Below are 27,697 nucleotides of genomic sequence, written 5' to 3'. Positions count from 1 at the left end.
CCAAGCCAGACAATGAAGTGGTAGGCCTACACCACATCAATGTTTGGCGTAGTATATAGTGATTGGTGTTATGCTGCACTATTGTCAATGTCTGGCTCAATGTATAGTGATAGGGATTACGCTGTACCACTGTCAATGTGTGCCTCAGTATATAGTGATAGGTGTTATGCTGTACCACCGTCATTGTCTGCCTCAGTATATAGTGGTAGGTGTTATGCTGTACCACCGTCAATTTCTGCCTCAGTATATAGTGATAAGTATTATGCTGTACCACCGTCAATGTCTGCCTCAGTATATAATGATAACAGTGAGAAGAGGCAGAGGTGGTAGATACAGGGGGATAGATAGTGAGAAAGGGGAGTTTTGTTACAAGTTTTTATTCCTTTCTTTTTTTGGGATGGGGGAGCACCAGAGGAGTAGTCCGCACAGGGCGCCAGAACACCTAAGGCCGGCTCTGCCTTAGAGTGGCGGACCCGGTTGCAGTTGCAGCGGGCTTAAGGGGCTCTGCCTTAATGCGGCCATATTTTAAGGTACTAGCCTGGAGCTGCAGCTCCATCAGCCCCTAAGTCAATCCTGCCCTGCCACAGGCGCGGTCGCAGTTGCTGCTTGCTCTGGCAACAAGGTAAGTAGGGTGAGGGAGGGGGCTGCAGTGAGAAGGGGCAGAGGGGGGTTAGGTAGTGAGAAAGGGGGAGAGGGGATAGATAGAGGCGGTACATATTGATAAGTGGGGAAGGGGGTTACATAGTGAAAAGGGGGAACATAGTGAGAAGGGGCAGATAAGATGATGAGAGGGGGTAGTGTGAATGCGTATGAGAAAGAATGAATAAATGTGTGGATGAATTGTGTGAATGCGTATGACAATTAATGAATTCATGTGTGGATGAATTGCTTGAATGATTTGTGAGACTGAATTAATGAATGTGTTAATGATTTGTGTGAATGATTAAATGCAAAGATGGTACATGAAGGGTGGGCTTTAACAATAAATAAATAAATAAATAAATAAATATGGGCTGCTCAGGCTTAAATGCCCGGGCCTATTTTTTGTCCCAGTCCGGGCCTGGTTACAGGTTTTCAGGAGCAAAATCCTGGGAAGTCACCCAATTTGACCCAGAGTTTTCGAGTGAAGCCCTACATTACTGGGTCTCTGGTGCAGTTTCCTTTCAGGTTGAAGTCTATGCAGACCCTTCAACCAACCGTGATAATAACGGAGCAACAAATCTAACAAGAGCCATGAAAAGTCATAGATGATAGAGAGAAACCTCATGGTATTACTGCTTTCTCAAACTCTGGAAGGAGAAAGGCCATCAGAAAGTTGCATTGGTCAAGTACTCCTCTTAACACGATGTAAAAATGGCCACACCGGTCTGGACCATGGAATTAGAATTAAATAAATACATATACACTTGAGATGATTCCTGTTTTTCATAAACTATAACATTTTGATGAACGCATTCTATTCTAAACGTCCTGAACCTCCCGGGGTAGAACTTCCGTCTCCCGACGGCCTTTGAGGCTGTCTCAGCAGAACTATAAAATACAGAGATACTTAAGAGAAACCAAAGCCTTTTCAGATGTGTCGACGAATGATTAAAACACGTTTAATTTAAACCATCAAGAATTATATATTTCCACTCAACAAGAAGAACATACAGAAAATGTATATTTATTTTGGATTTTTCATTATGTAAGGTTAGTACATATAAGACCACTCAAAAGTTTGGGGTCACATAGCTGCTTTCGTGGAAAACAATGAGATTTCTGGCCGTAACATAATTGCAAAAGGGTTTTCTGACCATCAATTAGCCCTTTAAACTTAAACTTAGATTAGGGAAAACAATGGGCCATTGGAACACAGGATTGATGGAAGCGATAGGCGTGATGGGAGTGATAGGAGTGATGGGAGTGATAGGAGTGATGGGAGTGATAAAGGGCCTCTGTACGCCTATGATGACATTCCATAAAAAAATCTGCCATTTCCATCTACAATAGTCATTTACAACATTAACCCCGTCTGTGCTGGATTTCTGATCCATTTCATGTTACTTTAATAGACAAAATTAGCTTTTCTTTCAAAAACAAGGACATTTCTAAGTTACCCCAAACCTTGAACGGTAGTGTATATAAATGCATATGTATATTTGTTACATAAAAATAGTGGAAATGTGTACATTGTGTGACTGCTTTCAGTAACAATTAGTAATCTGAAACTTTCCTACCGTGCCAAAAAAAAATACTATTCACACACAAAACATTCACCAAACACTTAAAAGTTAAATAATGAAAAGGTTAATGTCACAGGTGAAGTTACTTAATTCCTATTGATTTTTAAAGACTTTGTATAGCATAAAAACATTTCATGTATATATATATGTCACGAAGCTTGCCACCTAACCATGTAGAAACAATTTTGAAGGTAGATATAAACCATTCGGCCGATCTAGTCTACTCATTTTTGTCCTGCTGTAAAGATCCAGACCTTAATTTATATCGAGATCCAACTAAGGAAATATTTTAAAATACAGAGTTTCTGTAGGTATCGAATACATTTCAGAATCTTGTGGTGTAGGTGGCCTGAATATTAACATGTAATCCATACAGAGCCTTGTATGTTTATACAATATCATTTACTACAGTATCCAGACGCTAAAAGCAGATACCAGTGAAAGCCTCAGACACTTTAGCTTTATGGACGTCTTTCTCAATGGTGGCACCAGTATAGAAGGCTGTAATACTGAGTTATGTGGACAAAATATCAACTGTTCAAAGGTTATGATATCTCTTCAATGTGACTACTATTCCTACAGGTGTACGATATGAATTGGAGGACAGAGAAAAATCAGACTTCGTTGAAATATTTTAATCTCCTAGGCTTTTCAGAAGGACGTGCGATGCTGTCGGCCCTGATGGCCATCATCTATGCGATGATTCTGCTGGGAAACCTGGCCATTTTTAGCATTATACGTGTCGATTCCAACCTCCAGACACCAATGTACTTCTTTCTCGGTAATCTGTCCATGTTAGACATTTGTTACTCTACTGTTACCCTTCCTGCCATGCTTTTCAACTCTATAACAGGTAACAGGAGAATTTCCTTTGAAAGTTGCTTTGCCCAGGTGTATTTTTTTGTCTCCTTTGGAGGGTCTGAGTGCCTCCTTCTAGCAGCCATGGCTTATGACCGATATGTAGCCATCTGCAACCCCTTGAGATATCCTATCATCATGAACAAGAACTTATGTTCTTATCTTGTCGCTGCATCTTTGTTTTGTGGATTTTCCAACTCTGTCCTGCACACTTCCATGACATCTAAACTCACATATTGTGTATCCAGAAACTTAAACCACTTCTTTTGTGATGTTCCTCCTCTGTTAAAAGTAGCTTGCGCTGATACCCACTCCAGTCATGTGTTATTATACATAGTAAATGTCTTTTTGGGCATTATTCCATTTGGGTTTGTGATTGTCTCTTATGCACGCATCATTTCCACAATCTTAAAGATCAAATCTGCGGCAGGAAGGCAGAAAGCCTTCTCAACTTGTTCTTCTCACCTCATCGTTGTAACAGTGTTTTATGTAACAGGTAACTTCAATTATATTGGCCCCGCACCAAGAGATACCTTTGATATTATTAGGTTGTCCCCCATGCTATATAGTGTTCTCACACCTTTGTCCAATCCCGTTATCTACTGTTTGAGAAACAAGGAAGTTAAAAGAGCCTTAAAAAAGGTCCTATTTGAGAGCAAGTTTAAGATTTCACATTAACAAATTTGTTCTTACGTTTTCTGTAAATGTTGACAAAACCAAAAAGTTTGCAGATGCCAAGAAAACCCTCTCAAGATACTTCAGCACTGTTTGCCAGGAAAGCCATATAGTGACGTTCGTTAATCTGTGTTCTCAACACATGAAAATGGGAGAAGATGAGTATGTAGCCCCCCTGCCAAAAAAAGGTGTCAATGTTAAAACATTCTGTCAATTGTCTAACAATAAAAGCAGACAGAACAGCTTGTTTGTGCCACTCGCTTTGGTTATTCCAGCCACCCAGTTGACGTTTGAGGAACACAAAGATAATTTGTTTCTTATGTAGCAGCGTGTGTTAATGTGTGTTAATGATATTTTTTGTTAAATATTTTCAGTGATCACTATTGTAACAGAACTATGGAATCTGCTGGCGCTATATAAATAAATGGAATGTAATAACATTTACAGGTGGGTGAGCTGAGGACACACCATGTAGTCCAGCTATTATTCGGTATCTTCTGCACTAGATGAGCCATTAAAAAACTTTGATAGAAATAAGCATTTTATATAAAGCCATCTGCGGTGAGACCAGAACGGTGAATTATTGAGCTCTGTAGTTTTGGGGTGGAACATGGTTACTGTAAGCATCCTTCCAAGCAGTGACCCTTATAGGCATTGTTGGGTCCTAGATGGAGATTTTGAGAGTGAACATCCATCTTCTCTATCCAATTCTATATGAAAAATGATGGAACCTGGTCACAGACTGTCAATTCAACAAAAAAACAAAAAATCCAGGGACCTTCCTCTGCCTGGCTTCTCAAGCACGTCCAACCAATCCTAATTAGACTGAGACCTGACTGTCTCATGGGGGGGCCATATCCATTTTTTCCAAGCTCATCATATTTATTAACGTTTTCAGAACATTATGTTCTATGATCTGATGGGTATCAGGTCAAGGCCAGAAGTTCAAGGTCAAGTTGTTCTGAAGCTTCCTTAAGGTATGACAATTTTCATATCTGCTATACTGTGATTTTCACCATTCACCAGTTGTGGTCAACTCGAGCTATCGTCCATGGCCTACTGGGCACTTACCCTGTGTGCCCGATGGGCCTGGACATAGATAAAATAAACCTTTAGTTTTAAAGTATTTTTATTGTTGGATATCAGTTTGTTTGTGCTTTTAATGTGACAGACAACGCTTCTCTATTGTATCACACGGTGTTGCTGGATATAACGGTGCTATATAAAACAATAAATATTAATATTCTTTAGCTTTGGGAGTGGTGTGGAAGAAACAGATGGATATGCTAAGATTGCGTTCAAACTTTTATCTCCATGGAGGGTTGGATGTGCAGCCCATGGAATCTTTCCTAGGGCCTCTAGCTGGAGATTGTAGGTGACCGTAAGTATTCTGTTAGTTGCTTGTACTTAAGGAGTGACTCTGTTGGAATTTTGATAACTCTTTTTTATTTTTGTTTATTTTTTGTTGATTATTAGTAAGTGAAATCCAAGCGAGGGCTGACGCTTGCTATAAAACATTTCCACACTAGCACTAAGAAACACATATACACACACTAACACATACTCTACGTGTAAGTTCTTTTGATTTCTGTTTTCTTCAGGCAGAAGAGCTGTGTATGACCACAACGACTTTCCAAGCACTTACCACCTACTCCCCTCATACTACCCCAGAGCCATCATCAGTAGATATACAAGTTTGCTTTAGTGGTCCACAAAATTTAAAATGGGGCCCTAAATGTGCCGTTAACCTCTTTGAAAAGGATTTACCAGTGGAGAAGCAGCAAATGCCCTCTGGTATATTTAATGAGGGCATAAAAAGTAGTAAAAGATAGCAGGGGCGTAACTAGAAGCCTCAGGGCCCCGGTGCGAGAATCTGTTAAGGGGCCCCCCCAACCCAATCTACCCTCCTCTCACACCATCTATCCCCTCTCCCCCCTTCTCAGGCTATCTACCCTATCCCTACCCCTTCTATCTACATTTTTTTTGGTTTTTATTTCCTTTTATTCACCAACCTGACCCCCCCCAGTTATGCACATCTGCCCCAGGCTTGCCACTCTGCTTCCTGATATGCCTTTTAACCCCCTATATGCCTCTCTGCCTCCAGAAATGCCTTATACCCCTATATGCCACTCTGGTTAAAAGGCATATAATGGGACAGAGTGGCATATAAGGGGATATAAGGCATTTCTGGAGGCAGAGTGGCATATAGGGGGTTAAAAGGCATTTATAGAGACAGAGTGGTATATAGGGGTTAAAAGGCATTTATAGCGGCAGAGTGGTATATAGGGGTTAAAAGGCATTTCTAGAGACAGAGTGGCATAAAGGGGGTTAAAAGGCATATCATGGGGCACTCTGCCTCCAGAAAAGCCTTATGCCCCCCTATATGCCACTCTGCCTCCCCGATATGCTTTATACCCTCCTATATGCCACTCTGGTGCGAGGGGCGGAGCTTTCACCCTTCACGCTGCTTCCATCACTATGCGGCCATCAGATTGCTGGGAATGTAATCTAAACGGCCGATGCATGATGATGCCACCGACCGGAGCTACTTTAACACTTTTTTTTAATGTAATATGGCAAGCTGGATCGGCTTGCCATATAAAGTAAAAAAAAAAAAAAAGTATTAAAGCAGAACCGGCCGGTAGCATCAGCATGCATCGGCCGTTTAGATTACATTCCCAGCAATCTGATGCCCGCATAGTGATGGGAGCAGCGTGAGGGGTGAAAGCTCCGCCCCTCGCACCAGAGTGGCATATAGGAGGGTATAAAGCATATCGGGGAGGCAGAGTGGCATATAGGGGGGCATAAGCCGGACCAGCTTGCCATATTAAATTAAAAAAACAAGTATTATAGTAGCGCCGGCCGGCCGCATCAGCACCCAGCGGCTGCTTAGATTAGATTTCAGGCAGCCTGGGGGGCAATTGTCCCCCTGCCCAGCCCGCCCCTGGCGCCGGAGGCGGCTTCAAATCCCGCTCTGCCGGCCGAATCTACGGCCCCAACGGGAAATTTCCCGGTATCCCGGTGGGCCAGTCCGGCCCTGCTTGGGCCCCCTTGAGTGGCAGAACTCCAGGGCCCGGTCGCAGTCGCGACTCCTGCGACCCTGGTAGTTCCTCCACTGAAAGATAGGGAGAAACGTCTTCCTGAAACCGGAAGGAGAAAGGCCATCGGCACGTTGCATTGGTCAAAAACTCCCTTTAACACGATGTGAAAATGACCCCACTGGTCTGGACCATGGAGTTAGAATCATATAAATTCATATGCACGTCTCTAGATTGTAAGCTCCAGGCCCTCCTCACCTGTTGTCTCTGTAAGTCAATTTGTTATGTTACATACTACTTGTTATGTCCTGTCTACCCACTGTACAGCACTACGGAATATGATGGCGCCATATGAAACAATAAATAATAATAATACACTTGAGATGATTCCTGGTTTAGATAATCTATATAATCTATCTGGAGAACGCATTCTATTCTAAACTTTCTGGATCTCGAGGGGTAGAATTTCTGTCTCCCGAAGGCCTTTGAGGCTGTCTCAGCAAAACTATAAAACGCAGGGATTTTCATGACTTAGGTGGAAAACCAAAGCCCGTTCACACGCGTCTACACATTTCTAAAATATATTTTTTATTAAATTTACACCATCAAAAATAAATGTATATAAATTTCCCTTCAGCCAGGAGAAAGTACAGAAAATAGTTATTTTCTCTGGATGTCTCATTATGCAAGGTCAGTAAATACTTTCGGTTATATGTATACATGTTACAGGAAATGTGCACGTCGCTCGATTGCTTTCCACAACACATAAAATGTAAAAAAGTTACTATATTACTATTAATTTTCAACAGACTACCTATAGCATAAGAAGATTTATTTTTCGCTAAAAAAGAAGGATCATTGTGATATTTTAAAATATCTGAATAAGCGTCATTATTTCAAACATTAAACGGCATTTTTAAGATTTTAAACAGTCTTTGTTTAAATAGCGTACTCCCTTAATCTACCTATATTTTTTTATCCTGTTTTTCACTATTTTTGCTAAAATATCATACATCACCATTATTTATTCATCCTTATAAATCTTCTGGTATAAGCACTGGCAAAATCAGAAATAAATCACACGCATATATGTATTATATATATATATAAAAAAAATATATATATTATGTATTATAGTATTATGTAGTATATATTTATATATAATGTACATTTTACATACATTTAATATTTCTTACTGGTTAATAATTAAAGGAAAATGAGTCATATATAACAGAAAAACTGTACTCCATAAATGCAGTAAATCCAAGGAATTAACTTCTCTTTTCCCTGAAGACGCCACTAAAAATGAGTTAATTCAATCGTGACTCTGCCCCAACTGCTTCTCTTTCCCTTAGAATGCCTCTTTTGTTTAACCCTATGCTGTATCCATTTCTAATTTGCTTTTTAATCATTTTGATTACATTTGAGGCAAAATCTTATTTTTATTATGCCACTTAATGGTCACTTTTCCCAAACAGTACATTTTTGGTACACTGTGTTCAGTATATAATGTGTTTACACAAAATATTTGAATATACGGTATATGTAATAGAAACTGTATCTCTATAAAGGAGATGATGGGGCAAACCTGGCACTTTAGGGCCAGAGGCTGCCAAGTGACATGAGTGCAGCTGGAAGCTTGAATGCAGCTACAACCTTTCATGCTCACGCAGCGTAATTCCTGGCATATGCACCCGCTGGCCACGCGCTGTAGCAGTCAATCTGCTGTTGGAGTGGCAACTTGGTTGAGTATGGAATGCTGTCGTCTAGTAACTTATTGAGCATTTGCCCGCTGTGCCAGATGGCCACTCCGAGCCTTTCCCTATATGATAGGAACAGCCACCAAGATCAACATAACTCTCTTCTCTTATTGTTAAGCTGCTGTTTGCTGCCAATACAGGGTGCGGTGAAGAAAATGGAAAGTCAGATTTATTACCTTCAGCCAGTGATCTCAACTTTCCTAAAAATGTTATAATTAAATATCTTCAAAATCAACTTACAAAAAGAAACAAATAACTAATGGTAGTTTTGTAATATTAATATTAATGTTGTCATCCATATAATTCTGTGTTTCAATGTTTCAAGACAACCCAAGTGCAAAATATTTCTATTTCAACCCAAGTGCATAAACTTCTTTAGTATTCAGCCATCAAATGTAATATCCCTTTGGTCTGAATTTCACTCCTACAGGAGCATGTTTTAAATTGGATGGCAGATTGGAGAAATCAAACTTGCACAAGTGATTTTATCCTTCTGGGCTTTTCCGAAGGACGGGTGATGCTTTCTGTTCTTCTGGTTATAATGTACACGATGATTCTGATGGGAAATTTTGCCATTTTTAGCATTATTCGAGTCGACTGCCATCTCCAAACTCCTATGTACTTTTTTCTCAGTTATTTGTCCGTTTTAGACATTTGTTACTCGACAGTTACTCTCCCTGCCATGCTCTTCAACTGTATTACTGATAACAGGAGGATTTCCTTCAGAAGGTGCTTTACCCAGCTGTATTTCTTTGTGTCCCTTGGAGGCTCTGAGTGCCTCCTTCTAGCAGCCATGGCCTATGACCGATATGTGGCCATCTGCAACCCCTTGCGATATCCTATCATCATGAACAAGAAACTCTGTTCTCAACTTGTTGCTGGATCCTGGTTCAGTGGGTTCTTGAACTCTGTCCTTCATACTTCCATGACATCTAGACTGACCTTTTGTGAAGCCAGGAGTGTCAACCACTTCTTTTGTGATGTCCCCCCGTTGTTAAAAGCCGCGTGCGCTGATACCCACACCAGCCAGCTGTTATTGTACATTGTCAGTGTTTTCCTGGGGATGACACCATTTGTGTTTGTGGTTATCTCTTACATACGTATCATTTCCTCGATCTTGAAAATCCGATCTACTGCCGGCAGACGGAAAGCCTTCTCCACATGTTCCTCCCACCTAATTGTTGTTACGGTATTTTATGTGACGGCTAATTTTAATTATATCGGTCCAGCTCCTGGAGAAAGCTTTGATATAGAGAGACTTTCCACCATGCTCTATAGTGTTCTAACGCCTTTGTTCAATCCTGTTATCTACTGCTTTAGAAACAAGGAAGTTAAGAAAGCTCTGAAAAGGATCTTATGTTGGAATCCGGTCCCAATTGAAGTATAAAAACAATAGTAAATTATGTACCAATTCTCATAAAATATTAGGCAACAAATATAGAGCACTAGCTCATGCTAAATGGATGTCCAAATGGTTCAAATCCTCATGGCTCCTGACAACTTTCTGCATATAGCATCTCTTCAAAGAGCCTTTCCCCTCTGGGTGTTAAAATTGCTTGTCTATAATTGTTAGGATTATAATGTGTTATTTATTGTTTTTGATAATCATTTTTACAATCCAGTGAAACTAGATGAGAAAGAATTCATAAAAAAATAAAGAGCCGTCCATTATTGAACTACTCAAGGATGACTCTCAGCTGGTCCAGATTTTTTTTATATACATCTTTTGACGTTAGGGGTGCAAGTGCTTCCATATCAGATAAAGCAATGGGGGTGAAAACACAAACTTCGGAGAAGACACAGTGGACCTTCTGCTCCAAAGAGGAGAACCACTGAGGTCCCCCCAGGACCTGGTTCCACTGTGGCTTATTCAGTACATTCATTCCAAAAAAACCTGTATGACATTATTATGATATTGAAATAAATACAAAAAAGTAGGAAGAAAATCACAGGCACATGAGTACAAAAACCTTTGCAATTATAAGGACAACTGGAAAATAAAGAAAAAGAATGTTTTTAGGCCCAAGCCAATTAGATCGTATTATAAAAAAGGTTCTTCTATTTGTATGGGGCAGGTGAAAAAAGACCTAGGGTAAATGAAGGGTCAATGGTTCTTCCGTGCACCTACTGGCAAACGTAACCGATTGCAGCGACTTGTGTACCTCCCCACCATCTCAAAACAATGAAGCGCCCCCCACCCGAGCTACAATCCCCCTGGCAAGCCTAGGTATGCCGAGCTTCCCTGGGGGTACGGAAGCAACTCTGGCTTCAAGCTGCCTCTACTTGAAGGCCAGAAGATCATGTTTGAAGTTTATCTCAGCCAAAAGGTTGAGTGGCAAAAAAAACATAATAAAATAAATTGTTTATGTTTATATTTCAGAGAAGATCATTTTATTTCTGTTTATACTTCCTTTTTTATGATTATATTTTCCCTGTTTTTTTCTCTATAATAATGTAAAATGTTATGTGTCTCTGATTGAATTTTGATTTTAATCTGGCCAGTTTATCGTTAACACTTTTGAAGCTTGAATTTATGTGCAAACTGTCCATATCATCTACTGCAGCGTGAGACCAAATTCCATTATTTTAGTTTTCATTTCAGTTCAGCTTGCCTGAAATATGTAATACATAAAATGCATTAGGACATCACCATCATGGAGCAAAAGCTCTCTCAATCAGTCTAAGGTCACGTTCTCATCATTTGCAGAAAGGAACCAGAATATCTCATGTTATCAAAAAAGAAGTAACCGTAGGAATATACTGGTGATGAGGCTGATTAATCACATCCACTCGGGTGCCCACTGAGCGGCCATACACTAGACGGTTTGATCTGTTGCATGGGTGGCCCTTTGGGCAAGTGGAGGGCACAAAGGGCACTGAATGCCCAGACATTTTGTCTGGTTTGCCCGATGGCCAGCCTGAGCCTGATTAACCAACTATATAACACAGCAATGGCGAGCGTTTCTGGGCCTGAGTGCCCAATTTTCTGCATGAAACCAAGTTGCAGATCTCAAGGTGCCAACGCTGCAGGCTGGTGAGTACCCCCGGTGTAATTCATCTACACTCACTTACAAGCTGACACACATACATATCTTGCACCCATCCTGTTTAATAAAAGTATATATACACCTTCCACATATTCTATTCAATCTAAACGTATAAACATATATTTCGATTAAATAGGATGGGTGCAAGGTGTTTGGTGGCTTCCCGGAGGAGCCCATGTGCTGTTGCCACTATCGCTCCCATTTCTCCCCATCTCTCCTCCTTCTCATTATCTCCCTTTTCTCTCTATCTCTCCCCTATATTCATCATGAACAGACCTCATCCTTCTTTATTGTAGACCGATGGATAACATTTATATAACATTTCCCTTTAAGAAATGCGATGTACCAATGGGACCTGCAAACCACAAATGTATTTGCAATGAGATGATGTGAAACACATATTTTGTCCCCTTGGCCTCTCCGGGCAGATATAAATGTTTATAAATCTCATTTACACGGCTTTTAATCATAAACTCCTGCTGAGGAAACCAACATTTTTCATGTATTTGGAATCTTGGATTTAGAGATCAGCGCATGTTCTTGCTGAAGAACTGTTTGGATGGGTCTTCAATCATCCTCTGAAGTTCTTGTGCATTTTATATTTTAATATCTGGTAAGAGACATTTTTTATACTATGTATGTCTTTTTTTTTAATGAACAGACATTAACTGAGAGACAATTTCACTACTACTATTTTACTGTTTTCATGTGGATCTCTCAATTATTTTTTTTGTAAAATAATAATTTTATGAAACCATGACATGTTTTTTTGTTTTTTTTTAACAATTATTGTTTTTCTCATGTTCTGCAGGCAGTTAGTACAGAAAAAAGCAATAAAAACAAACAATACAATGTCCAGGAAAACATTCTACTTTTTTACGTAGAGATCTTCTCGTTTTTGATGAGCTACAAAGGTGCAAAAACCGCATAAAAGAAAAGTCAGGAGGTTGACTTTTTAAGCCATTTCTGACCATGATATGTTTTGTTTTCAAAAAAAATATATACATTTTTTTAATTTAAAGTGCAGTAACTTACCAGAATGTGAAGCTCTTTGTTTCAATTGTATACAGCAAGCAGTTTGCTTTCATCAGAATTCAGGCGAAAATGTATCTAAAACAAGGACTTCTATCTTCTTAAAACTAATAACAGGTTGGCCTTATCTCTATAAAAACATTAAAACCCTGTTCGTTCCGTACCACCTACTGGTTCTAAGAGCTGACACAAGCTGACAAAGCAAAGGCATTATATTCTATTCAATCATGCGAGACATTCACAAGAATGTTTACATGGAATACATGTTGGACGTCTCCCTCTTACCCCTTCCAGTGATTATTGTTAAGTCAATAACAGCTCTCCAAGCATCAGTACTAGGATCCAGTGGTGTATTAAGGCCTAAGCAGACCAGGCCCAGGCTTAGGCCAGCAGGTCCAGGGGTGCAGTAGTTCTTCTGCCGCATAACAGGAAGCCTGATAACCACTAGGCAACGAGCCGGTCAAAAGGCAGACCTCTGATCTCCCCAACTGGCCCATTAACAATTTGGAAGGCTATGCCGAGTCCGCACAGTCCCTCGTAGTTCCCTTTCGCACCACATTCCCTTTAAAAGTGTTATCTTAGCAGAGTCTACGAGACCCTGACTTCTGATCTTAATCCCCGCAAGAAACAATGGAAGCATCACCCAACCTCCCTTTTTCCATTGTCATGTCATATCAAGGCATGTCATTGGTACAGATGAAATGCTGATCGTATGTAATTACTATAAAAATATTTATCCCCAGGTAATCGAAATGAAGAATCAGAGCGACGTGGAAGAATTTGTCTTACTCGGATTTCCCACCTTGCCTTCTCTCCAGATGGCTCTATTTGTGATGTTTTCTGTAATTTATATGTCTACTCTTTTCTGGAATATCCTCATCATAATTACGACGTCAGCCAATGTTCAGCTGCACACCCCCATGTATTTTTTTCTGTGCAACTTATCTTTCTTGGAGATTAGCTACATATCTGTTACTATCCCCAAAATGTTGCTTAATTTTCTGCTGGAAAGCAATTCTATATTATTTGCAGGATGTGCCGCTCAAATGTATTTTTTCATTGCATTGGGCAGTATCGAGTGCACGCTGCTTGCCGTCATGGCATACGATCGGTACGTGGCCATATGCAATCCGCTGCAGTACGTCACGGTGATGAACATCACACGTTGCCTAAAATTGGTTGGTAGCTCATGGCTTAGCGGGTTCCTTAATTCTATGCTTCATACTATTTTTACGTTCCGACATCGATTTTGCTCGTCCAACAAAATAAATCAGTTTTTCTGTGACATCCCACCTTTGTTGAAAGTGGCCTGTGGCGATACAACCACAAACGAAATTGTTTTGTTCCTTGTCGGAGGAATTTACGGATTTGGATCTTTTCTGGCAACTTTAATTTCTTACATACATATTATTTCCACCATCCTAAAAATCAAATCCAAAGAAGGACAAAGGAAGGCGTTTTCCACCTGTACCTCTCACCTTATCGTCGTGACGTTGTTCTTCGGGACCTCCTTCTTTACGTACTTAAAACCAACACCCAAAGGCGAGCATGAGCAAGAGAAACTCATCCCCGTGTTCTATGCGGTGATCACGCCAACATTAAACCCCATCATATACACGCTAAGGAACAAGGAATTCAAAAGCGTGCTGAGGAAGATGTGTATGAAGGAGCTTGGGACTTACAAATATTAGTTTAATTAAAATAAGAAGTTCACATATTGAACGTGGGTATTTATACATTATTTTGTACAGTCCCCAATTATTTGTTGAATATTCCATGTCTTCAAGGCCACAGCCGCTATGGTTTGCTATCATTAGCTATAATTTGTCCCGACTGTATGTAAGACTTAAATGTAGAGGTCTAAAAAGTTTCAGAACCGCATTGTATAGTACTAAAAATATAATTATCCCTATCGTTATAAAAACCTCAAAAAAGAAACACATAAAACATCTAAAATATAGCGTGTGGACTGGGGGTGATTCCCCCACCTTTAACCATGATGAATTTATAATGTGTTTAAAATCTCAACATCCTTTCAAAAACTGTAGCCATAAATCCCACGATTTAAATAAAACCAGCATGAATCTGTTCATGAATAGAGGGTGGCTACAAACGCTACTAAAATTATAATAAATACATAGAATGGTTGTTTATAGCTATACCTGGAGAACTAGTATTTAATGTTATTTTTACTTCATTGAATTGCGATGGCCTTCCTTTTGTAAAAAGCATGTAAAAACAAAGACAAAAAAGGACAAAAACTCATAACTGATAACAAAACAAGGTTTATTTGTAGATTATTACAACACTTCCGACACGTTAACCGTAAAGAATCACATTTTCTGACAACTTTTCATAAAGCACTCATTCTAAGTGGGCAGGAGTTATATTATAAGATCCAACACTCGTCTTCTACGTTATCTTGGGTTACACCAGACATACAGATGACACGAAACATGCATAAATAAGGCTATGGGAACGAAAAGCGAAGCAAATAAGACAACACTGATCAACAGGAATACATGAAGTAGACCCATATATAGAGTTATTTATATATAGATATATATATTTGGCTTAGATCAAGACAAATGGAAGTGAAACCTCAAATGTGAGTTGCATATAGATCGCATTTTGGTTTATATAATGTAAGGGGGTAACGGGTATCCTTAAGAGAAATTGAAACCCAGCAAAGGGAAGGATTGTGGGAGACGACACAAACCATACATTCAGGGAAACCCTTTGTCTTTATGGCAATTGCACACGTTACGTAACAAATGACAACATATTCTTTTGGTTTGATAAATTAAAGATTAGAAATAAACGATAATACAGTATGTATGACTACTAGATATATTGCAACGGTAAAAGGAAATTAATCCTACCTATGACCTATTTTCATCATACAGGTTTTGTCATATTGGGGTCTCTCGCACAATCTACATGAACAACTGAAGAGTGTTTTCCAAATACGTTTTAAATAAGTTGGCAATTTGAAACGCGTCAGATGGTATTTCTGAAGCTTTAGTATGATTTATACAATGTAACAAGAAATTCAATAGAATACATTTTGAAACTTAAACAACTAGGTGTTCAACACCTTTTCTTTTACCCTCCAAGGAACGATGCAACCAAGCTTTCTATATGTTATTCACAACCTGCCGTCATTTTTCTGCACGCCGTGGGTAATGGAGTAAAACATCAGAACACTTAGAAACCCACATGGTATTTATATAAAAAGCGCAAAAAAAAGACTTTTCAAACATAGACCAAGGAGATAAATCCACAAAAAAAGAACAGAATTCCAACATGAGCACGTTAACTTCTTCAGTCTGTTTGTTCGATACAGAGATAGACATTAAGCAGTTGAAAGGGTTAAAAGTCTTAAGGTGTCCTTAAAAAAATATATGGTTCTGAAACAGAGAACAAAGCAGAAGTACAAATAAAAGACAAATATACCACACAACAAGAATATCAGTTTGCCACACGGAGGTATTTAAAATGCAAGTACTGGGTCTACAGTGTGGCTACCGCTAGCTGTACACGATATAGATGCGACAGACGCACATATACACCGGGCAGGCAAGATATCCCTGAGACTTACTAGCCAGGCAATAAACAGTAGCCTCGTCGCCCTTCCACATAGAACCACGACGACTTTCAGAATCTGCTAGAAATGTTGTTTTTCGGATAAATGACAAAGCGAAACTGGGAGTCAATGAAATGTATGTTTGGAGTCAGGAGAGAGAGGTGCGTCAGCATAAATCACGATAAAACTTCAAAAACAAATCAACATCACATGTGGGGAACGCTGTATGGATGAACCAGGGAGCCTATGTTATTTCTGAGAAAAAGTGCTATAAAATATGGACTACCCCAAATTAACCAGGTCTTGTGTTGTAAAATTGCATCTATAAACACCTGTTCATAACATGGCAGAGCTCCAATTACATGGAATACCAACAGAACTGCTGATTATTTAATTTAATACTCACAAACACAAACAAGAGGGTTGCCCGTGCCCTGTATATGCGTGTATCCACACACAAGTTGCCAAACGCCTACAGAAAGGACAGCAAACTCAGGGTGAATGGTTGTTTTTTATTAACCCATTCTAAAACAATGAGATGACTGACAGACAGACACACACACAGACAGACAGAGAAATGATGTAACAGTCAGGTGTTGTGAAATTGTCCAACTCCATATCTGGCAGGCAGATCGCACTGCATGGAGTTCCCAAAGATATGCAAATGGGGAAGCTGCACGGTTCATGCCCGAGATAATTATTTGCTTTTAAATAGAGAAATGTGACCTGAGGCGGAAATAAAATCACACTACAGGTTTACTTACTAAAGGAACAGTCTGCCTGAATTCACTATGCATTAAAAAGGGCCAACACTAGCAAGTTTCTTCAGTAAGAAGACTCCAGCTGGCCCTGTATAATGTGTAATTCAATTTGTAAAGAGACTGAAGGAACCTTGCTGATTTAACTACACATTAAACAATGCCAGCCAAGATCTTCCTGCAGCAGAAGAGTGATTACCCTACCAATAATCCACAATTCAATTTAATCTCTGCTTTGACTCAATGGATCAACAATTAACCCACTCTACTGTCCTCTAATGGCATCCGAGAGGTTTTAGAAACTCATATTCTCAGCTTGCCATAAAGCTTTAGCAACCATGCAGTTTGTTAAGGGTCTGCTTGAGGCTTTCATGTCCAAAGGTGGATGGGTCATAGAGAAGGATATTGTCCAAGGATATTCTGAAAGGATGTCACCTAGAATGGTCAGAAGAACTTCTATTTAAAGTTCACCCAATAAAAGGTATTGACTACAGACGGTATTTTCTCTTGGGCTAATATGGCAATATCCATTTTTGAATAAGAACTTCTAAGAAACCATGGACAATAACATAAGTAGTCAAATATAATTCCCCAAATGCCGACATCTTTAGCTGCCTCCTGTGGACTTCTGAAGATGGAGCCTACCTGAAAAGGTTTCTTAAAGCCTTCGAACTGACTACAAATGCACCAAATCGACTTGAAATTATTGAATACATTTAAGAGGTTACATTACTAGCGTCTGGTTTTTAAGTGTTTCATTCATCCTCTTGTGGTAACATGTAATAGCGACAGCAATGCAAATCAGTACACCTCGTTCTCGTCATGACCGGCCTTATCACAGAACGAGTTTGATCCGTTAAGCAATACTCCGAATCCAAGAGTTTGTGACCATTAGGTTTAGCTACACACTATTCTCTTGGTTACAATATTCTATTGTATCCGGCATTTAATTGCCGTTAACACCACATAGTCTTTCGTTCGGTATGCTTGGCAAACCAATTAACTAAAAAAGCTCAGTAACTTGTTAAGTTTTGCCTACAGAACAGCACACGCTGGAGGTATCACCGCACTATAAATCGGTTACGGGTCATGTCGGAGAAGGCCGTTTACTGTATACAGTAAAATATATCCAAAATCCTGATGAACACTGTACATCGATTGAAAATAAGAGACCTACTAGGCAATAAATAACATTATCTACAATATACTAGGCATCATTATTATTTTTAACATAGAAATTAGAGGTTTCTTTGAGGTTTTAACCATTGACACTGAGCTTAGAAACACAACTGTTATATACAAACTGGAAATTAGCATTTATATATACTGTATTATCTGAGTGTAAGGCTAAAAAACAGAATGAATGATCCATATTTTAGACATCTCTAAAATACTTTTCATTTTTGAGGTACATTCTTGATGCATCATTACTTCTTAAGAGTAGCACCTGGCAATAAACAAGTCCAAAACAGTAGAGTTAGCCTGTGTGTGTGAACATGAAGAGTTCTTATGAAAATAAGTAGATTTTATGAGGAGGAACAACCGATTTCCAGGCACTTTATGGTTATCACAGCTGAAACGTCTTTCCTTGCAGTAGATCAGCCTGTTGGGGATTTAGATCAGTTCAGTAGGATATGCTTGTTATCCATTCTCTTTTTCTTCTTGGTGTGGGTCTGCTCATGCGTGAGGAGATTAATCTTCTGAGCAAAGCCTTTGCCACACGTAACGCAGACAAAAGGTCTTTCCCCCGTATGTAGCCTCTGGTGGGTTGTGAGGTTGGCCTTCTGGCTGAAGCTTTTCCCACATTCGGGACACTCGAATGGCTTCTCGCCCGTGTGGATGCGTTCGTGGCCAATAAGGTTACTGTTGTTTTGGAACCGCTTGCCGCAGAATTTGCAGACAAACCGCCTCTCTCTTACGAGAGTTTTTTGATTATGGACGAGATTAGAGGTTGGGCTGGCATTTTTCCCATATACAACACAAGTGATGGATTTCCCCGCCGATATGACATTTCGGATTGAACCAGCGTGTAAACTTTTTTCTTCAACGGACAACTTTTGGCCAGCTTGGACTTTCTGGTGGCTTTTGAGTTGGATAACACATCCGTTGAAGTGTTTCATTTTCATTCTGTGGCTTGCCTGATGAAGCCTAAGATCCGATATTCGGAAGAACCTCTGTCCACATTCACTGCAGTTGTAGCTCCTTTCTGGTTCCTTTGGCCCTTGAGATCCCACTAAGTAACGTTTTTGTGATATTTCTTCTTTGTGACTAATTGACCACCTCAACATTCTTTGGCAGAATCCAGCATTTTTCAAATTATACTGAATTTTCTCTTTGTGTTTCAAAGGAATGTTTCCTACATTCAGCTTCTCAAAATGCTCCCTCTCATCAATAGTTTTACCTTCTGAAGAGAAATGGGAAAAGAACACAAAATGTAAAACAACCCCCCAACATAATTTTTATAAAGCAATAAGAACACTAATTCAAGTACAAAAAAAAAAAAAAATGGAGGCACCAGGTTTTAACTCAAGCGTTGTGCGTGTGGAGCACTTTTTGTTGTTTACAATGATCTAATATATTTTATATAAAATTATTTGTTAATTCAGGGCCTGACAAACCCCGGGGTGCTAGGTCGCCATGGAGACTAGAAACCAATTCCTGGCACCCAGGGTTTTTGCAGGGCTGCCATCATGAATCTGGCACCCTATGCGTTCCTACGGGGGAGGGGTGTAGCGGGTGTTCTTTCCCTAATGATAGCTGAAAATAGGCAAGTTAACATAGCTGAACGTTTCTCAAAAGTCAAATTGACACCTAATGTCCATATCAATTATTTATATTTTAGATTTTTTGGTTTTCTAATTCTCCATAAATTTCAACCAAAAAAGGAAGAATTACAACACTGTGAAATAACCCTCCATGCACATATCTGGTCTTTTTCGTTTTTCATTTGCTTCCTGCATATATTTAAGAGATATACGACAAATTGCTTAACAAGAACCGATAGACGGTACGTTTGCCTGCAGGGCAGACTTGGTTTAAATATTTGTAACAAGATATTTATATAAAGCGCCGAGAAAAAAAATGAGAAATGTGATGGCCGAATTATAGGCTCATCACTACACTTACCACGTCCATAACTTACGACATTTCTCCCATCCAAACCCACATTTTCAGTGTTAGAAGGCTGTTCTTTTGATGTACGTTTCATGGTAACTGGCTCGATACTGGAAAAACCTAGAAAAAAAATTTAGCATTCTACACAGGTGGGAATAACACCGGTATTTCATTTTTAGAATGGGAAGATTACTAATTTGTTCAGTTTTACCATTTGGTGTAAAAGGGTCAACAGAAGACAGCCATCACGTGGCTCACCTTTTACAGGGAAGCTTCTTTCACGTGCATTGTAAGGTTTCTTTATAACGAGCTTCTGTGGAACAGCAACAACATTTGACTTGGTTACGCCAGAAGAACATGCTCTTTGACCCTGTGCTGAACGAGAGAAAGAAATAGTAAAGAGGTGATATTTAAGGCATCGCTCAATTTCAAAAACTGCAACAACTGCCCAGTTAAGCACTTCCTACATCAAATCAATCCCTGTAGCATACAGTGAAATCCAGCAAATCCCAGCAAATGTTTAGGATGTAACTCACCAGCTGTATACGTGATCCCATGTTTTACTTCCAAATGTAATTTATTGCTGTTTGTTGACTGCTCTTGGAAATTAACCCTTGGAACACCAGGTTCGTTACAAGGATAACCTGAAAAAGAGTAAAACTGTTAATATAGACATCATACACACCATTTTAATGCCCTTATCCATTTCTGATTGTAGGCTGTTCCATTTATCTACTACCATCCCATGATTTCAGGGAGCTGCAAGCTGTAGTACAAAAACAGCTGAATCTCACAGTGGAGTTCTAGAAAAATGTTTCTGTTAGACCCCGGAATTCTGTTTACAATGACACATTAAAAAGATTTGCACACACTTTGTTAGCTGCGTGAAACCAAGCAGTAAAAATAATGCAATGTGGTGGGTCTGCAATTACAGAACTACAGTTTATGCAAACGGACGTTCTTATTGATATAAAAGTGTCTTAAGCCGGTGTTTAAAAGTTACAACAAAGTTTTAACAATCAAAACTATCCACTTACGTTTTGCTCTTTCAACAGAGACAACGGAATATTCCTCTAAAGTAGTTTCCTGCTTGATAGCGGTGTATTCCCCGAACTTGTCAATAAACTTGCCTGTTAACCAGAAAAACGATGATTTTAATATCCAGTATTGTCGTACATCAAGTAAACGGTAGCTCATCAACTGTTCCGAAAACTAAAGGTTGGCAACCCCCATAGAAGATCGTTTGCAAGTTCTAATAACAGATTGGAACCCTCTTGTTGTATTGTATATTATCAGTTTTCTTATTTTTATTTTTCCTCTATTTCACCTCTATTGTAATGGCACCACTGGATCTGCTGGAGTTATATGAATGCAATACACTGTAAGCCTCTTATTTCTGTTCCGTGAAACAGTTTTAGGCCACTTACTTGTGCTTGGAAGGGGCATATTTCCTCCTCTGTCTCGTTGGTAAGAATCTGCGTGCTGCCTTTCGCCAAGCTGGACAGTTAATAAAATATCAGGATTCACCAAACCACAGTCTGGGTACAACAATAACAAAAATGATGATAAAAAAAGGTTCTGATAACAACTACTGGAATGGAAAACAAGATTAAGAGAAAATACATTCAGCTTAGAAGAATGACACCACATCAACAAGCCTCGTGGCTCTGTGAGGTTTATATCGGTCAAAAGTCTAGCACATTCTAAAATGATTAAGAATACTGTCCTTATCATATTTGAAAACACACCTTTTAGTAAGAGCGTTTACATTTTATAAGTATTTTTAATCTAAATGCTACCTGCAACCCTGCATATCTGACTAACAATGGCGGTTAACAGCCTGCCAGACATGGTGCACAGGTTGGTTTACTAAAATAAACTATAGTCTACCTCAGGGGTGTCCAAACTGCCCATAATGCTCAGAGGCTGGCTGAGGAGTATGGGAAATGTAGTCCTGCAGCAGCTGGAGGGCCACAGGTTGGACACCCCTGGTCTAGCTGTATAGTACATACAATACATCCATGCTGCTACACCTTATGGGAAAATATATCGTACGGGATCACGTATGCATCACCTGAATCTGCAACGCGTGCATTTTCTGTATTGCGTCGACTCTTTCTGCATGGCTCATCTTCTGGCTGTATCCTTAGGAAGTTGTTTGGATTGAGTATTATAAAACCTATCGTTAAATAAAGAAGAAAAATGTTGTAACAAAGCACATGCTGAATTAGAATTAAATATATGTGAAGATTCTACTTAGAAAACCTGTATGTTTGTTTAAAATGTTATTTATCATACAGTAAGTAGAATTATGTAAATGATTATTTAAATTACACACTAGAAAGCTCTCTGATCCCAGGATCTAACATTTTGCGCATTAAGGCCATCCACAGTGCCGATGACAGAATGTGATTTAAAAAAAAAGCACCGCACTAAATACAACAGGGATTTTGGCTTCAACAGTAGATTACAACTCCCAGCATCATCAGCCAGTGTTTTTACAATAACATTAGAGAAGATAAAGACCTGGCCAGGAAGGATAAAGTGTAAAGATATTCCATTTTTAAGAAGGTTTTGATTATAGTATTTATGTTAACTTAAGGATACACCACATATTATAAGCGTTATATGTTTTCTCTGTTCCGTTGCTCTATCTTTTGAGCCAAATGTATACAGTAATACTCATTTCATATATATATATATATATATATATATATAGGAATGACACTACTAGGTATCGTTTTTCTAAATGAGCTAGTATAGAACTTCAGATTAATATACCCAGAGAGATCAGGATTCCATGAATCTCCTTTATTACGCCCGTATAAAGGTCTCTCTGCCATCCTTCTAGAAGTTCCCACTCCTTCTCGGAAAAATAAACTGCAACATCCCGGAATACAACCTAAAAGACGAAGAGCACAAAGGAAAGAATTAAACCGGGTCTCGGAATGTGATTCCAATGCATGGAATAAAACGCAGCTTCGGTGAGACGTGATATGTAAGAACCACCACAAGGCGTTAAGACATCAACGCTTGAGACAAACTGAATAACTTCTTTATGATTCTCTTCTGCAAATAAGTGAGTTTTCTAAAGAGGGACAACGTGATTTCCAGCTCTCCACTACGCACCCAGAGAACGGTCTATCATGTAGTTCACAGCAGAAAGTAAACTATGACAGATAGGGAGGTGTGCATAAACTAAAACATTTTAAATAAAAAAACAATAAAGAATCAATTTAAAACAAAAAACTGCCTACTATTCCAATCTTTAACTAATTTCATATTGATTTATCAAACCACTAATCCCTTTGCCACAACAACGCGAGCCTTTCACTTTCTCTGCGGTGGCTCGATTGTCTACTGTAACTGGCAAAGGAACACAACAATTTCAAAAAAAACTGTATATTTATAATTCCCACCAGAGACAAGAGCCAAGTTACAAAACCTAGTATTATGTCACTAAGCTGCCACTGGTTACGGGTGCCAGACATGGGAAGAAAGGATCAAAGATACAACTGACCACATAATAGCGAGGAACTTAGTTTAGCTTTTCATTTGGAAGGAGTATCAAAGTTAAAAGCTTAAGATGGGGTGTGGAGACCAGCCTGGGATTCATTATGTTGTCCTCTCTCTTTCAGCCAATGTTTATAAGCATCCAAACCCTTCCTTATTCAAAAAACAGAACGTTACTTATGCGTAAAGTGATATCTACTTGGCTTCTACCCGAGAGATTTGATTTATTGGGTTAGGTTGGACACTTTAGAAATCTGAAGATCTCATAAAGTTCATCCAACATCACTGTGAAGAGGGCTTAAAAGCACATTATAAGAGGTCAGTATAGCTATTAAAAGTGTAATTATAGCCAAGCGTAATACATAAATATGGTAGCCTACCTTGGGTGTGCCATGGTCAGCCATAACGGACTTTTGTGGTACTTCCAAGAGTTTTTCTTTGAAAGATGAGTCACTGGGAAGGATCACTCCGCATACAGTCCTCACTCACTAACGCCTGCAAACAGAACCAACGGCTATTGAATGTCATGAATTTGAAGGGAATTTTACATACATACAGAAAAAAATGAATGTGCTCCCCATGCGTTTAACCATTAAATACATTTGCTTCTGGTTTTTTAGAGAATACATCTAAAGGTCAAGGAGCTATCACAAGTAGCCTTTTAGTGATAAAAATCATTTATCATACTAATAAATTATTCTGGGAAAAATAAAAACTATGGCATAACCCTTGCTATGCTAGGAGTTCGGGTCATATCTTCCAGCAGTACTGTGACCTTAAACTTACACTATTACTTTGGAGTGTTTTAAAAACCAATAGCCTAAGGATTGCCAATCAAAGCCTTGCCGATGCTCCAGTTGGCAATCAATGGCGATTCAACATCTCAACCTGACAGCGCTTTAGTGAATTAGCCAAGCACAATGGGTAAAAAGTGGAGGATCCAGATGTGGAAAGCTGCCTGTAAGTCATTAGATCGCTCTACTAAAGTGAAATTGGGGTGACTTACGGATTTCATTTTTGTTTCACAATTTAAAAATAGCCCGTTCAAACAAGTGTGTCGTGCAAATTAAATAGCAAAATCCAAATGAAATCAATCTTAACAAAATACCGTTTTACTTTATTTTACAATTCTCGGAACGGAAGATATTTCCTTGATCTCAGTGTATCTCAACGGTATAATAAGCCTGTCTAGAGATCAGTGTTCATGGCGAGAAAGGAGTGCACACTACTGTTCAAAAGTTTGGGGTCACTTAGAAATGTCCGGGGGGGTGAAGCAAATTTAGTCCATTAAAATAATCAGAAATCCAGCTCAGGTGGGGTTAATGTTGTAAATGACTATTGTAGCTGGAAACTGCTGATTTTTAATGGAATAGCTTCATAGGCATACAGAGGCCCTTTATCACTTCCATCACTCCTGTGTTCCAACGGCACGTTGTGTTCGCTGATCCAAGTTTAAACCTAAAAAGGCTAGTTGATCGTTAGAAAACTATTTTGCAATTATGTTACAGCTAGAAATGTGCTTGTTTTCCATGGAAACAGCCAAGTGACCCCCAACCTTTTTAACAGTGTATTTCCAAGTAAAAAAATCAACATAACAAAAAAAACAAAAGCCAAACGTCTCTTTGTAAAGTAGAAAATAATATTGATTTTGCATGCCGGCGGACAAATTGAAACAAAGAATAAGTGCCATGCGGTTTACCGAATAATGTATAAAAACCATTAATTTGCTAACCATGATTATTCTCGGTTGCAGGGTAATAAATTATATGTTACTAAGCATGTCAAAGTCAATTAAAATTCATAGAACCTCGTGTGGATCCTTCTAAATGCTCACAGTTACCGAATAAAACTCCTCTGATAAAAGGGTGCGAAAAAAGCATCCGCCGACTAGAGAGAATACGCCAGGATGTTTGTGTTTAATTAGAAGCTTTAAATATGTTAACACGTCTGCTTAATGGCTTTTCACGCCTAGTACTTTAGATTTCGCAGGGTGAGGCTTAACCCTACAAGGTTATATAAAAATAAAAATAATAAAAAGGCGACAGGAATGAAAAGCATGCGCAGAAGCTGATACAACGTCACGCACCGTCTGAGTTTTCTATGGCGATCCCGAAGCTGGATTCCGAGGGCTTTGCTGTTTTACTCCATGCTGGATCTCCCTCCCAGCTCCACTTCCGCAGCAGCATCAATGAAGAATTGGCCGAGAAGGACGGTGGTAACCGGAGAGGCCGGGAAACTGCGAGAGATGACAGGTAACTGCGAGAGATGACGGGTAACTGCGAGAGATGACAGGCGAGGAGAGAAAGGTTGACAGACATTCACATCGCTCCACAACATTTTAAACTTTGGGGAAAAAAACACTGTTATAGTTAAAGATCATTCTGTGGATATAGGATATAAAGTCGAATAAATGATTGCGTTAAAAGCCTGTATGTTAGAAGGCCATGTGGGTTATGTATAAAAACTCTGGAGAAGATTTTCAAACCATACCAGTCAAACCATACCAGCTATAGAGTCTGGACCAGTCTAGCGGTTGCTATGGCGATTACATCACTTTCAGACTTTGCAGCAGGACCACATTTCTATACATGTGCCGGTTCCTCCACTTTCTTTAATACTTTAAGTTATCTTTAGCATAATATCACCCATGGCTTCCGAGATATACTGCCGTAGAAGACACAGCAAATCCTGGATCTTGCGAAAGACGAGTCGGTATGATTAATTATTATTATTATTTTGGATCCCGGCTTATGAATGATCAGCCCGCCACGAGTGTGCGTGTATATCACCCACAGACTGTACCATGCTTTGGGCGCTGCGTTCTAATGAGACACGCAGAGAGGACCTACACTTGACAGGTAATGAAGGCAGGTGACAGGTGTGACATAGGATGGAGAGGGGGCAGTCTGTAAAGCCTGCATGTGGGGGTCCCACAGATAACCCGGCTCGGTGTATCTGGTTGCCGGGGCACAGCTCACACACACACCCCTGTGGCAGAGGCCTTTTTTCTGCAGCTGGCAGGGCCTGGAGGGGGAGGAGGGGCTGGTGCTGGCTGAGGAAAGCGCACACAGAGGGGCAAAGTTGGGGCAGGGCGGACGGGGAGTGGGGTATAGAGGCAGGAAGGAGAGGCACTGGCCGGGCTAGGGATGCAGCGCTGAATACAGGTGACGGACAGCACAGCGCCGGCTTACTCACTGCAGGGAAGATGTCAGATCACAGCGCCCGGACCTGGCAGCCGCGCAGCCATCCCATCTGCATCCTTCACCTACTCCGGATCCTTACCCGAAGGACGAAATCCTTCCGCCCGTTGGGAATAACGGGAAGCAGCGTGATGCGGCCACGCAAGCCGTGGGTTGATACCCAACGCGTCCTCAGCGTCAATGTATTCCTACCCTCCTTTCCTCCACAAAATAATCCGCTGTATAACCACATGCATACAGCACACAGCTCCATCACCAGAGGACTCGTGTTTATGGGGCCTATAAAGAAAAGTAACGCAGGGGGAGTGATAATAATTCAGATACTACGTGTGTATGTGTAACTATTAAATATATATTATATATATATATATATATATATATATATATATATATATATATATAATAGCAGAGCTGGTGCATTGGTTCTTCCGTCAGCGGGAATTGTTGGCGCTATATAAGGAATAGATAATATATAAACACACGGATCCGTAGAATAATAAACCCCCATTATTCATGAGATAATTGTTACATGGAGTTGAAATGGACTTTAGCCCTCTGAATAATTTCACAAGAAAAAAAAATAGTATCGGCAATTTCAATAATAAATGTAAAGTGGTAACAGGCTGTGCGGCAGCCATTCAGAGCCTGACCTCAGCAGAGGCACGCACACACACGCACACACTAACATAACCAAGACACACGCACATACTAACCTAGCCAAATACACACATTAGAGGACTGCATTAGGATGCGGGTCCCGCGTTGCTCCCTCACAGCGTCTCCTCTCTTGTTCTGCACAGGAACCCAGAGGAGTCACGTGAATTTACATCACTTCACGTTACTCCGCTGCGGATTGACCTCATATGTTGCGGGAGCGGGCGGAATTGGACA

At 39.8% G+C, this 27,697-nt stretch overlaps 4 protein-coding genes across 5 annotated transcripts; 3 read left to right on the top strand and 1 right to left on the bottom strand.

The window, feature by feature from the left end:
* The first annotated feature begins 2,816 nt into the window (after nt 1-2,816).
* Nucleotides 2,817-3,761, top strand: LOC128470532 (putative gustatory receptor clone PTE01). Its single transcript, XM_053452424.1, has one exon. The coding sequence runs from the start codon at nt 2,817-2,819 to the stop codon at nt 3,759-3,761; it is 945 nt and encodes a 314-aa protein (XP_053308399.1).
* A 5,243-nt stretch (nt 3,762-9,004) lies between these two features.
* LOC128470531 (olfactory receptor 5V1-like) lies at nt 9,005-9,943 on the top strand. The gene has a single exon (XM_053452423.1). The coding sequence runs from the start codon at nt 9,005-9,007 to the stop codon at nt 9,941-9,943; it is 939 nt and encodes a 312-aa protein (XP_053308398.1).
* A 3,393-nt stretch (nt 9,944-13,336) lies between these two features.
* On the top strand, nt 13,337-14,326 carry LOC128470530 (olfactory receptor 5V1-like). Its single transcript, XM_053452422.1, has one exon. The coding sequence runs from the start codon at nt 13,337-13,339 to the stop codon at nt 14,324-14,326; it is 990 nt and encodes a 329-aa protein (XP_053308397.1).
* Nucleotides 14,327-18,071: 3,745 nt separating this feature from the next.
* Nucleotides 18,072-26,852, bottom strand: LOC128470760 (zinc finger protein 436-like). Of its 2 annotated transcripts, XM_053452681.1 has the most exons (11): nt 26,802-26,852; nt 25,693-25,842; nt 23,987-24,101; nt 22,875-22,995; nt 22,168-22,272; nt 21,521-21,631; nt 21,131-21,223; nt 20,630-20,737; nt 20,352-20,468; nt 20,106-20,213; nt 18,072-19,383 (listed from the first exon to the last, which is right to left on the bottom strand). In XM_053452681.1, the coding sequence occupies exons 3-11, from the start codon at nt 24,008-24,010 to the stop codon at nt 18,599-18,601; spliced, it is 1,572 nt and encodes a 523-aa protein (XP_053308656.1). In that variant the 5' UTR covers nt 24,011-24,101; nt 25,693-25,842; nt 26,802-26,852; the 3' UTR covers nt 18,072-18,598. The 2 variants fall into 2 exon arrangements, with proteins under 2 accessions (XP_053308656.1, XP_053308657.1); XM_053452682.1 differs by lacking the exons at nt 23,987-24,101; nt 25,693-25,842; nt 26,802-26,852 and having other exon boundaries at nt 21,521-21,590; nt 22,875-22,987.
* Nucleotides 26,853-27,697: the final 845 nt, after the last annotated feature.

Source organism: Spea bombifrons, chromosome 12, assembly GCF_027358695.1.
Source record: "Spea bombifrons isolate aSpeBom1 chromosome 12, aSpeBom1.2.pri, whole genome shotgun sequence".
In the NCBI taxonomy this organism is placed as follows: Eukaryota; Metazoa; Chordata; class Amphibia; order Anura; family Pelobatidae; genus Spea; species Spea bombifrons.
Note: the sequence above shows the minus strand (reverse complement) of the source record. Positions and strands in the feature narration are given on the sequence as shown.